This window comes from Limulus polyphemus, unplaced genomic scaffold (genome assembly GCF_000517525.1).
Source record: "Limulus polyphemus unplaced genomic scaffold, Limulus_polyphemus-2.1.2 Scaffold5501, whole genome shotgun sequence".
Lineage (NCBI taxonomy): Eukaryota > Metazoa > Arthropoda > Merostomata > Xiphosura > Limulidae > Limulus > Limulus polyphemus.
In genome coordinates, this window is record NW_013671111.1 from 16,140 (window position 1) to 27,157 (window position 11,018).

General features: G+C 34.3%; 1 protein-coding gene across 1 annotated transcript in view; it reads right to left on the reverse strand.

Annotated features, from left to right (window-relative positions):
- Nucleotides 1-7,813: 7,813 nt before the first annotated feature.
- Nucleotides 7,814-11,018, reverse strand: part of LOC106472662 (CCAAT/enhancer-binding protein gamma-like) — a 9,248-nt gene continuing 6,043 nt past the window's right edge. The window contains exon 2 of the mRNA XM_013933317.2: nucleotides 7,814-9,463. Within this exon, the coding sequence (XP_013788771.1) occupies nucleotides 9,010-9,429 (420 nt within the window). The 5' untranslated portion in view covers nucleotides 9,430-9,463 and the 3' untranslated portion in view covers nucleotides 7,814-9,009. The remainder of the gene's footprint in view (nucleotides 9,464-11,018) is intronic.

An 11,018-nucleotide genomic window follows, 5' to 3' on the forward strand; every position in this document is an offset into this window, starting at 1 on the left:
TCCCGTCACGTTGTCACCATCTTGTATATACCAGACTACCCCCCCCCCAATCTAGTAATCTCAGGAAGGTTCGAGAAAGAAGTGGCGTGATACTAGTCACGTGACCTCGCTGACGCAACAATACTAATTTGGCCGGAAATGTTTTGCAGGTCTCTGCAAGTGCCTTATAAAACTTGGGCCTTCCTTCCTTTTAATGTTATTTGTTTTTATATATGCCTTTTGAATTTTTGAGTAATTTAAGTTTGTATGCATCGTTAAACGATCATTAAATTTTTGGTTTATATCCAAAATGTTGATAGTATTTGTTTATTTCAGTAAAAGGTTCATGGGATTTGAACCGGTTTCTAATGTCTCGTGTGATCACTCCATGATTTAGGTTCATGGGATTTGAACCGGTTTCTAATGTCTTGTGTGACCACTCCATGATTTAGTAAAATCTTAAATACCAGAAACTTCTGTCAGTCACCACTGATTTGACTCCTTGAAAGGTTATTAGTTATTTTATTGTTTGGACTAAAGAATAATAGCTAAGAAATATATTTCTTTAATAATATGAAATCTACCTCGGTATTCACCTTTTCGATGTTGACCTCAGTGTTCTCTTTTATTCTATTAAGCAATATCGTTTTTTTCACTTATTCTTCATAACCCAGTCGACTGTGCTGGATATATCTGTACGAATAGTAAGACCTTTGTTTTGTTTTTATATATATAACCAAAAAGAGCCCTTTACGATAGTGTTAAAAATAATCTTGTTACCTGAAATTCGAATTTCAAGTAACATTTTAATTGTTTTTTATTATATAAGTAGTGAATTACATACGCGGTTGTTTGTATGGTAAAATAAAGTTTAGATACATTATTACAGAATAAAAACCAAACTATCGATACTTTCACGTGTCTTCTTTAATTCAGCATTGGTTTGGTTGATCTTTTCTTCTGGATTCTGTAACTTGTACAGGATTTATTCTTTAGTAGAATGTATAGTCACTTGCGGCCATACCTTGTCATCTTGAAGAAATCCAATTTTATTAACATCACTGACTTTATTCTATCCCTAACTGACTTCAGTCTTTTTTCTGGCAAAGTCATGTATAACACCAATGTTGTTCCTTACTCTCACAAATAATATATTATCTAAATAAGAGTGCAGAAGGTCAAATGTTACTTTAAGTTCTCTCCCAAACATTAATGATATGTAGCTTGTCCTGCTGTACAATAACTCGTCAGTAGTAGTGGAAGACCTTAATCCCATATTTCCCGATGTCTCATTGTCTTATTCTAGATAACAAGAACAAAAATGATAATCAGTATTTTCTGTGTTATACTTGTAACATCACTACTCCAACTACAAAAATCACTACCGTCTGTACCTAAACTGATTAGTTCTTCAATAATTGGATTGAATAATGGAAAAGCAGTAGTCAATTCTTTCTTCAGCTTGTTGAATTATTAACGATCATTTGTATAAGAAAACTTGATCATCTTTTCAGATAGTTTGTGTAGAGTATCAGCATTGTCAGAAATACTTTACAAAACAATGATAGTGAGAGAACGGTCCAGGAAATCCTTATTTCTTGCATGTTCTTTGGTGTTGGTTAATCATAGAAAGAGTTAATCTTCAGTGGATTTGTAGACACTCCCTTTCTACTGATTAAGAGCCCTATGAAACTCTCCTATTGGTGGAATAATTGACACTTCTCTAGATTTAACTTGGGGCTCCTCTTGCCCAACTGATCCAGAAATCAAACATTGTCAAATGTTTTTTTCATGTACGATTATGTAATCTAACTAAATTGGTATGACATTTCATTAAACATTGAAATGTAACGGGTGCATTACATATTCCAAATTGTAACTCGAATGTCACAATCCAGTAAAGGCAGTCTTCTTTCTACTTGTTTTGCCAACTTGCTATTATCCTCTCTAAAAATCTAATGTTGGAAGCCATTTTGATTCATATAGAGCATCCAAAATGAGCTGACTTTATGTGATTTGATTTTGGACTTCTTAGATATTTCCTCAGAGGTTATTACTTCCGGTGTTTCTTGATGTACAAGTACTACTTCCACAGCTTCACATTTCATTTTGCAATTCCCATCCGCATTTGACTAGACTTTTATGGCTTGTTGTGTGCATGGCCCTAATAATATCTTTATTCTTCAAATCCACGCGAGTTCTACCAACCATTAATTCATTAGGACATGCTGACAAGGAGGAATACATATTAGGAACTGATTTCATGTAGAGGCATGGATGCGAGGTTAGGTTCATTTCAAATAGCTTCCCTGTCTATGACCAGGAAATTCCTGTAAATTACATAGTTATTATTGCAACAGAGGTTTAACTACCTATGAAAACAGGGAGAGTGGTCATTGTAACACTGAGAAGTGAAATACTCGTACCAGGAGTTATTGGTAATAAATCTACATCTAGTGACAGAAACATAGTGGAACCAAACCTTCGGCATATCCTTGGGGATTGATGGTTGGAAGAGCTATCGTAGATCTGACTTGGAACTTTCGTGAAGTGTTTCAGACAGGTAACTACTTGGACTCTAGTTCTTCACCTAGACACTTAAGAGGCTTAATAAGAGGAATGGAACAGTCATGGCCAATTTTCACTACTGACTTAACTCTGAACTTACACTAAAAGGACCACAATGTAGTTATACCTGATCTATATCAACAATGTTTTAATGTTCTTAATGTAAAAAAACTTATCTTAGTATTTATATAATTGAAAGTGACCAAGAAGTAAATACACATTGTATTGTATGAGAAGACTGAGTATACAGTACAAAACAGACTACTAATACCAGTTTCAATTACAAGAATATTTAAGCAATATGATACTGCTGCTCTTACAAAGATCCACAAATAAACAATGTTATTTCACAAAGAAAATAATTCTCCCTGACTGTTGCACACAAAGCAGGAAGTGTAAAAGCATTACGACCAGCAAAAAATCTCAAATAAGCACTCCAGAGGTACATACATACAATAAGCAAATTAATTTGAAAACAATACATACAGAAACATTTATGTACAACTGTGTGAGGGAGAGAGAGAGAAAAAAAAATCTGAACATAGAAAGAGAAGATCCAATATTTTCTGTTGCACCTCAGGTGTGGTTGACTTTTATACCTGCCTCTGTTTCATCACTCGGTCTTAAAATTAACAGCAGCAAGATTGCCTCCGTGGGCATTCTCTGCTTGAGCTAAAAACAGATCTTTTCAAAAAACTTGACTGTTTTGAAAGAATCTTAATTTTCACTTCAAGCATTTCATTTTCTACTTTCAACTTCTGTACTCGATCAAGAGTCTGTTTGAAACTTGCTTTTGTTACGAGATTTCTTCACGGCAAGGTTGTTTCGCTCCCTTCGCCGCGATAATCGTCACTATTCTTATTTACCCGAGATGATTTTTTTGGACTTCGTCATTTTTCTCTGAGGTGGATCTTCAGAGATTCGTTTCTATGCTGTTTGAACTTGCTCCAGGAGTCTATAAAATACTCCTTGGAGTCATCTCGATTTCAACTTTAGCACACAGCTGCCCTCACCTAAAGCAACAATCTGTTTGAACTTATTATTAATGACAAATTTTCAACTACGGATTCCAATAATTACAAGAAAAACTTTTTATGAATTTTAATATATTAATTAAAAATAATAATTATTTACTACTAACAAATTTTGCAAGCTACTAACTTTAAAGTTTCACATTTTAGGTAGATATTAGCTTGTTTTTTTAATCATAAAGCTACACAATGGGCAATCTGTACTGTGACCACCACAGCGATCGATCGAAACCTAATTTTTTAGCATTAGAATCCCATGGGTTATATATCTTTCTCTCCCATGGGCTTGTGTATAATATATTATTCCCCATAACTTCAATATAACATTCGAAGCTGCCTTCATCAGATCGGTCTACACATCTTTAAAAAAAAAAATAAATAAATAAAAATCCTAGAAAGTTGTTTTGTGAAGTTTAAACATTATATTGTTCTTGTTGTTTTTGCAAGAAATAATTACTTAACTTAGGTTTTAAATTGAACAAATTTGCTCGGTAACCCATGCAGTTATGTTGCTTGATCTTGATTTTTCTAACTTTTCACAATGCACAGGTAGCTAATGTGAAACATCTTAATATCAAGTCCCTACATATTTAGTCTAACCTCGACTATGGGTCTTTTCTATATAGTTCTGCCAGGACCTCTGCCTTGAAAATGCTGGACCCCATTCACCATCTGGGACGTCGACTCTGCACCGGGGATTTTCGCACTTATCCAGTCCAGAGTTTGTACTCTGAGTCCCACGAACTTCCTCTTCACCGCCGTCGTTTGCGACTTTCTTTACAATATGCTACCAAGCTTCGATCCTTACCATGGCATCCCACTTGGGATTGTATCTTTCTTCCTTGATGTGCCATGCTCTTTCGGAACAGACGGTCTACTTTTCCTTCCTTTTGCCTTCGTATCCAGGCACAACTGGCTGAATTGGGTCTAGCATTGGATGACATTGCTGTCCCCAATGATCAGCCTATTCCACCATGGCTTATTACCATCCCTTTGTGACCTTTCCTTGAGTGATCTGAGGAAGGCGGGTACTTCCGATTGGAAGTACCGTCTTTTTGCTGAACATCTTTTGAACTATTTTTCTTTTCCCATTCACACGAGTGGTTCAAGATCGGGTAACTGTAGGCTCTGCCATAGTGTGCTGTGGCTCAGTAGTTGCTTGTATGATCCCCCTCTACAGTTTGTGTTCACTGCCGAGTTGTATGCTATTTCTCTTGCCCTGGGTCATTTATAAGCTATTAGTACAGTAATTGTACTATTTACACTGAATATCTTAGATTTCTACTGGCCCTGGAATTGCTTAACGTTAGTTCTCACCGATATTCAACACCAACTGTCCCACTTTTCTCTATCTTCTGTTTCCATCCAGTTTTTCTGGATACCTGGCCACGTTGGTATTCATGGGAACGAACTCGCTGACACCGCAGCTAAGTCCATCTGCTCTGGTGCCGTCACAGCTGTGCCGGTTGGAAGTCGCCTGGGGGTGAGCAGCGTCATAAAAAAAGCTTTTTCAGATCAAACCTTCTGTTGGTCTTTAACAGTCTTGCTTCCGTAAGAAGGAAGTAGTCCTGGAAAGGCTACGAATTGGTCAGTCTTTTTAACCCATAGTTTTCTTTTATCCGGCATTGACCCACCAATGTGTAGTCATTGTGACACTGAAGTCGGAATAGCCCACATTTTACTGTCGTGCAGTCGTTACGACCGTCAGCGGTGGCACCATTTTAGACACGTAATTTGTAAGAGTTTACCTTTGACGTTGGACAGTGTCATTAGAGATGGTGACACTGTCCGACTAAATTGTATTTTTAATTTTTTTATATGCAATATTGTTGTTTTTAATTGTATATAAATCTTTTATCCACATTTTGGACATATTTTTTGTTTTAACTCGCTGTATTTTTACATTAATTTACTTTCACTTTTTTACTGGTTATTTGGCGCAGATAGCCTCGTTGCTTTGCGCCATAATGCACCAAACAACCAATCATTAATTGATTAGACAATGCTGACGTCAAGGAGGAATACATATTGGGAACTGATTTCATGTAGAGGCATGGATGCGAGTTTAGGTTCATTTCAAATAGCTTCCCAGTCTATGACCAGAAAATCCCTATGAATTACATAGTAATTAGTACAACAGAGGTTGAACTACCTAATGAAAACTGGGAGTGGTCATTGTACCACTGAGAAGTGAAATACTCGTACCAGGAGTTATTGGTAATAAATCTACATCTAGTGACAGAAACATAGTGGAACCAAACCTTCGGCATATCCTTGGGGATTGATGGTTGGAAGAGCTATCGTAGATCTGACTTGGAACTTTCGTGAAGTGTTTCAGACAGGTAACTACTTGGACTCGGGTTCTTCACCTAGACACTTAAGAGGCTTAATAAGAGGAATGGAACAGTGATGGCCAATTTTCACTACTGACTTAACTCTGAACCTGCACTAAAGTGACCACAATGGGAGTTATACCTGATCTATATCAACGTCTTAATGTTCGATTGCCGATGATTTGAGGCTATGGCTGAAAATGCTATTCTATTAAATGATGAAAGTAGGCTTGGAGCTGAAACTAGGGAATTGTGTGCTCATGTGTATGGAAATGGTTTCTCAGTGAAGATTGTAGGAGTGTTTCTAAAACTTGTATTCCTGTGGTATGTACTTCTCAGTACCTTAATCAGGCCCATAGTGATTCAAACTCTAGTACATTGATGTTTACACATTCTTCTGTTTAAAACATTAGATGACTACTGGTTGTTAGTACCAGTTTGTTTCTGATAAAATATATTGTGAAGCTTATTAAAAAGTTAATATTGATATAAGAAGCTGTGTTTTGATGGTACACAATGATGTCTAAATTACCAAACTGTAGTTAAAACTGAGGAATATTTCATCACTTCCAAAAACAACGTATAAAGTTTATGTTCTTTATGATAACATTACGAAATTATCTTAGGGTTTAAGTGTAAAGTAACACTACCCTTAAAATGTTCAATCGGAAATGAAATCAAGGGATAAATAGAAAGAAATTAAACATCAATGTACTATTTGTCTGGGCAACATATCTTCAATCAATAAAACCATGAATTTATATTAAAAAAAAAAAATCAATATTGTTTAAATAGATCAAAGTTTTAAAAAGTAAAATATTACTTCATCTTCCATAAATTGTTCAACCTTCTTACAAATTTGTATCTTGTTTTGATTATACACACAATTATCCCGGTTCTTAAAAGTTGTCACAAAAACTTGTGAGAAGGACCTGCATTTGGTAATGTTTAGTTTGCACCATTTTTATTTTCACGAACATGTAAACATACATGATGAATCTAACAAGCACAATTTGCCATGTAACTGTTTGCAGCATTTTATTAGAACAGTCGTTTCTTAAATCAAAGTATTAAGAAACTCGACTCTCGTATATTGAATAAAAATTCTTTAAAACCTACAACTAAAATTGTAATCGTACTTTAATTAGCCAAAACATAATAGCTTGTTTCATCACAACTACTGAAAATTCCCGACAACCGCCGACACAAGTTTCGCCCAATATCAGGGCTCATCAGGGCGGCTAGTCAGAAGAAGAAACGTAAAAACTGTTTAGAAAGGGCTTGAAGATAATGTTATTAAATTTTGTTAAAAGAAGTTGGAAGTAATACTTGCCTCCCATTTCAAGCAACCTGAAAATGCAACCATTAAGCCATTCAGAACAATTTTAGTGAGTAAAAATTAGGTGCAACATCAAAATTAAGTAGCCAAACTCTGACCAATTTCCACCATGATGAGAGTAACAGCAGCTAATAATACAAAAAATACATTGTTGCAAGTTCTATATTAAATTTACTCTAAAATTAGTGGATTAGTGTGTATTTTGAGAAAAAAAAAAAAAATTGTTTTTCATGATTGCGATACTAAAAAAATACCAACCTGATCATTTTGCCACAAAACCAAAGTTACACAGCAGATCCTAGTTAAACTGCCAGTTTTGTTTTTTTAACAAATACAACTGTAAAATGTTTCTCTTGCTGCTTGTATGGAAGATCTGTTTATACGTGATTTACACTACAAGTTTCAATATTAAAATGTAAGAGTTTCTCAGAATATAAAAACAATTAGCCATTTTGGTTTCAGTGTCTAGCCTATTAAAAAAAAAAAATAATAATAATAAAAATTCTTGTATACTTTGATCAAATAGACTATCATAAGGTGTATATATATAGTACGAAAGTTTCCTCAAAATCATGACCTTTTTATTAAAAGTTATGTTCCAAAACTAAAACATATCTGTATTTTAATGTTTGATTTGTAACTGATAACTCTATAGAATGTAAGACTAAAGGCAGAGTAAAGTTCTTTTCCTCCAGTGGTAGAGCATTGTTGCTAAAACCAGACATATTTGATATACCTAAACAATTCAAATGCTTCAATTTCTCACTTGGTAAACGTAGTTCGATTAAACACTATCTTAATATTCTCAATGCCAAAAGACTGGCCAAACAAACCCAATGCCTTGACGTATTACATTTGGTAGTTAAATAGCTTTGATATACCATAGTTTGATTAAACACTATCTTAATATTCTCAATGCCAAAAACTGGCCAAACAAACCCAATGCCTTGACGTATTACATTTGGTAGTTAAATAGCTTTGATATACCATAGTTTGATAGTTCGATTAAACACTATCTTAATATTCTCAATGCCAAAAAACTGGCCAAACAAACCCAATGCCTTGACGTATTACATTTGGTAGTTAAATAGCTTTGATATACCATTTTAACTAGCAGTCTAAACTACACACGTACAATATATCAAACTTAAACAAATCGGCTACACAGCAAACCAAACATTTACTTAAACAGCTAAAACCCTTCAAATAAATACAAAATTAAATTTTAATATTCAAAATGATACTTGGAAAGCTGATTGATTTCAAGACAGACACCTGAAAAAATAAAAGTTGTCCTCCCCCCCACACACATTTAAAATAAATGTAGAAAACTTATTTGAATTTTTATGTAATTGAAAGTGACCATAAAATAAGTAAATACACAACATGATGTATGAGAAGACTGAGTATACAGTACAAAACAGACTACGACAAGTGTAACTAATACCAGTTTCAATTACAAGAATATTTTAAGCAATATGATACTGCTGCTCTTACAAAGATCCACAAATAAACAATTAATGTTATTTTACAAAGAAAATAATTAATTGTCCTTGACTATGTTGCACACAAAGCAGGAAGTGTAAAAGCATTATGACCGGCAAAAAAATCGCTTGAAAATAAGCACTCCAGAGGTGCAATAAGCAAATTAATTTGAAAACAATACATACAGCAACATATTTATTTATGTACAACTGTGTGAGGGAGAGAGAAAAAATAAAAAATCTGAACATGGAAAAAGGAGATCCAATATTTTCTATTACACTTCAGGTGTGGGTGATTTTGTACCTGCCTCTGTTTCATCACTCAAAGTCTTAAAATTAACAGCAGCAAGGTTGCCTCCGTGGGCATTCCCTGCATGAGCTAAAAACAGATCTTTTAAAAAACTTAGCTCTTTTGAAAGAATTTTAATTTTCACTTCAAGCATTTCATTTTCTGCTTTCAACTTCTGTACTCGATCAAGAGTCTGCTGAGTTTGAATCTTGCTCTTGTTACGAGATTTCTTCACAGCAAGGTTGTTTCGCTCCCTTCGCCGGCGATAATCGTCACTATTCTTATTTACTTGAGATGATTTTTTGGACTTTGTCATTTTTCTCTGAGGTGGATCTTCAGAGAGATTCGTTTCTATGCTGTCTGAACTTGCTCCAGGAGTCGATAAAATACTCTTTGGAGGAGTCATCTCGATTTCAACTTTAGCACACAGCTGCCCTCACCTAAAGAAATAAAATCTGTTTGAAGTTTTGAAATATTTCTGGGATGAAATGAAGTTATAAGTAATGGCTAATTTTCAACTGGGGACACCAATAATTACAAAGAAAAAAAAATAATAATAAAATAAAATAAAAATAAACTTTTTATTAATTTTAATATATTAATTAAAGAATAATAATTATTTACTTCTAACAACTCTTACAAGCTAAAATTCATTTTAAAATTTTACATTTTAGATAGATACTAGCTTGTTTGTTGTGGGGGAGCAATATCGTATGTGTATATAGATACCAGCTTGTTTGTTGTGGGGGAGCAATATCGCATGTGTATATAGATACCAGCTTGTTTGTTGTGTGGGAGCAATATCAGATGTGTATAGGTAGATACCAGCTTGTTTGTTGTGCGGGAGCAATATCAGATGTGTATAGGTAGATACCAGCTTGTTTGTTGTGCGGGAGCAATATCAGATGTGTATAGGTAGATACGAGCTTGTTTGTTGTGGGGGAGCAATATCAGATGTGTATAGGTAGATACGAGCTTGTTTGTTGTGGGGGAGCAATATCAGATGTGTATAGGTAGATACGAGCTTGTTTGTTGTGTGGGAGCAATATCAGATGTGTATAGGTAGATACCAGCTTGTTTGTTGTGCAGGAGCAATATCAGATGTGTATAGGTAGATACCAGCTTGTTTGTTGTGGGGGAGCAATATCGAATGTATGTAGATAGATACCAGCTTGTTTGTTGTGCGGGAGCAATATCGAATGTATGTAGATAGATACCAGCTTGTTTGTTGTGGGGGAGCAATATCAGATGTATATAGATAGATACCAGCTTGTTTGTTGTGGGGGAGCAATATCGAATGTATATAGATAGATACCAGTTTGTTTGTTGTGGGGGAGCAATATCAGATGTATCTATTCCCCATAACTTCCTAATATAACTTTTGAAGCTGCTTTCATCAGATTGGTCAACACATCTTTAAAAAGAAAAAAAAAAGTTCATTGAAAGTTGTTTTACGAAGTTCAAGCATTATATTGTTGTTTTTGGAAGAAATAATTAATGAACTTTTTAAAACTTAGGTTTTAAATTTCACAAATTTACTAAGTAACCCATACAATCATGTTAACTAGATCTATATATTCATCATATTTCTTGAATTCTCAAACTTTTCTTTCTAAATGCACAGCTAACTTCTGTGAAAGAATCCTTAATATCAAGCCCCTATATATTTAGTCCAACCTCGACTGTGCTATAAACAGTAATCCAGACACGAGTAATATCTGTTACGAAGTGATTCAATATTATAATTATGCTGTTGATAGATATAACCCATATATATACATAAAAAAAAAAAAAAAAAAAAAAAAAAGGGGAAATTACCCTCTTTGGGGAAATGGGTTTAGGGTTAGAACAAAAAGTACTGGTCACAAAGACACTTTTTTTTTCTCTGAACTCCTGTAACTTCAAAATGTGTAACTAAATATTCCATCCATAACATTAAAAAAAAAAGAAAATTAAAATTTTTGATTTTTTTATAGATATTGCATTGTTAAAAAC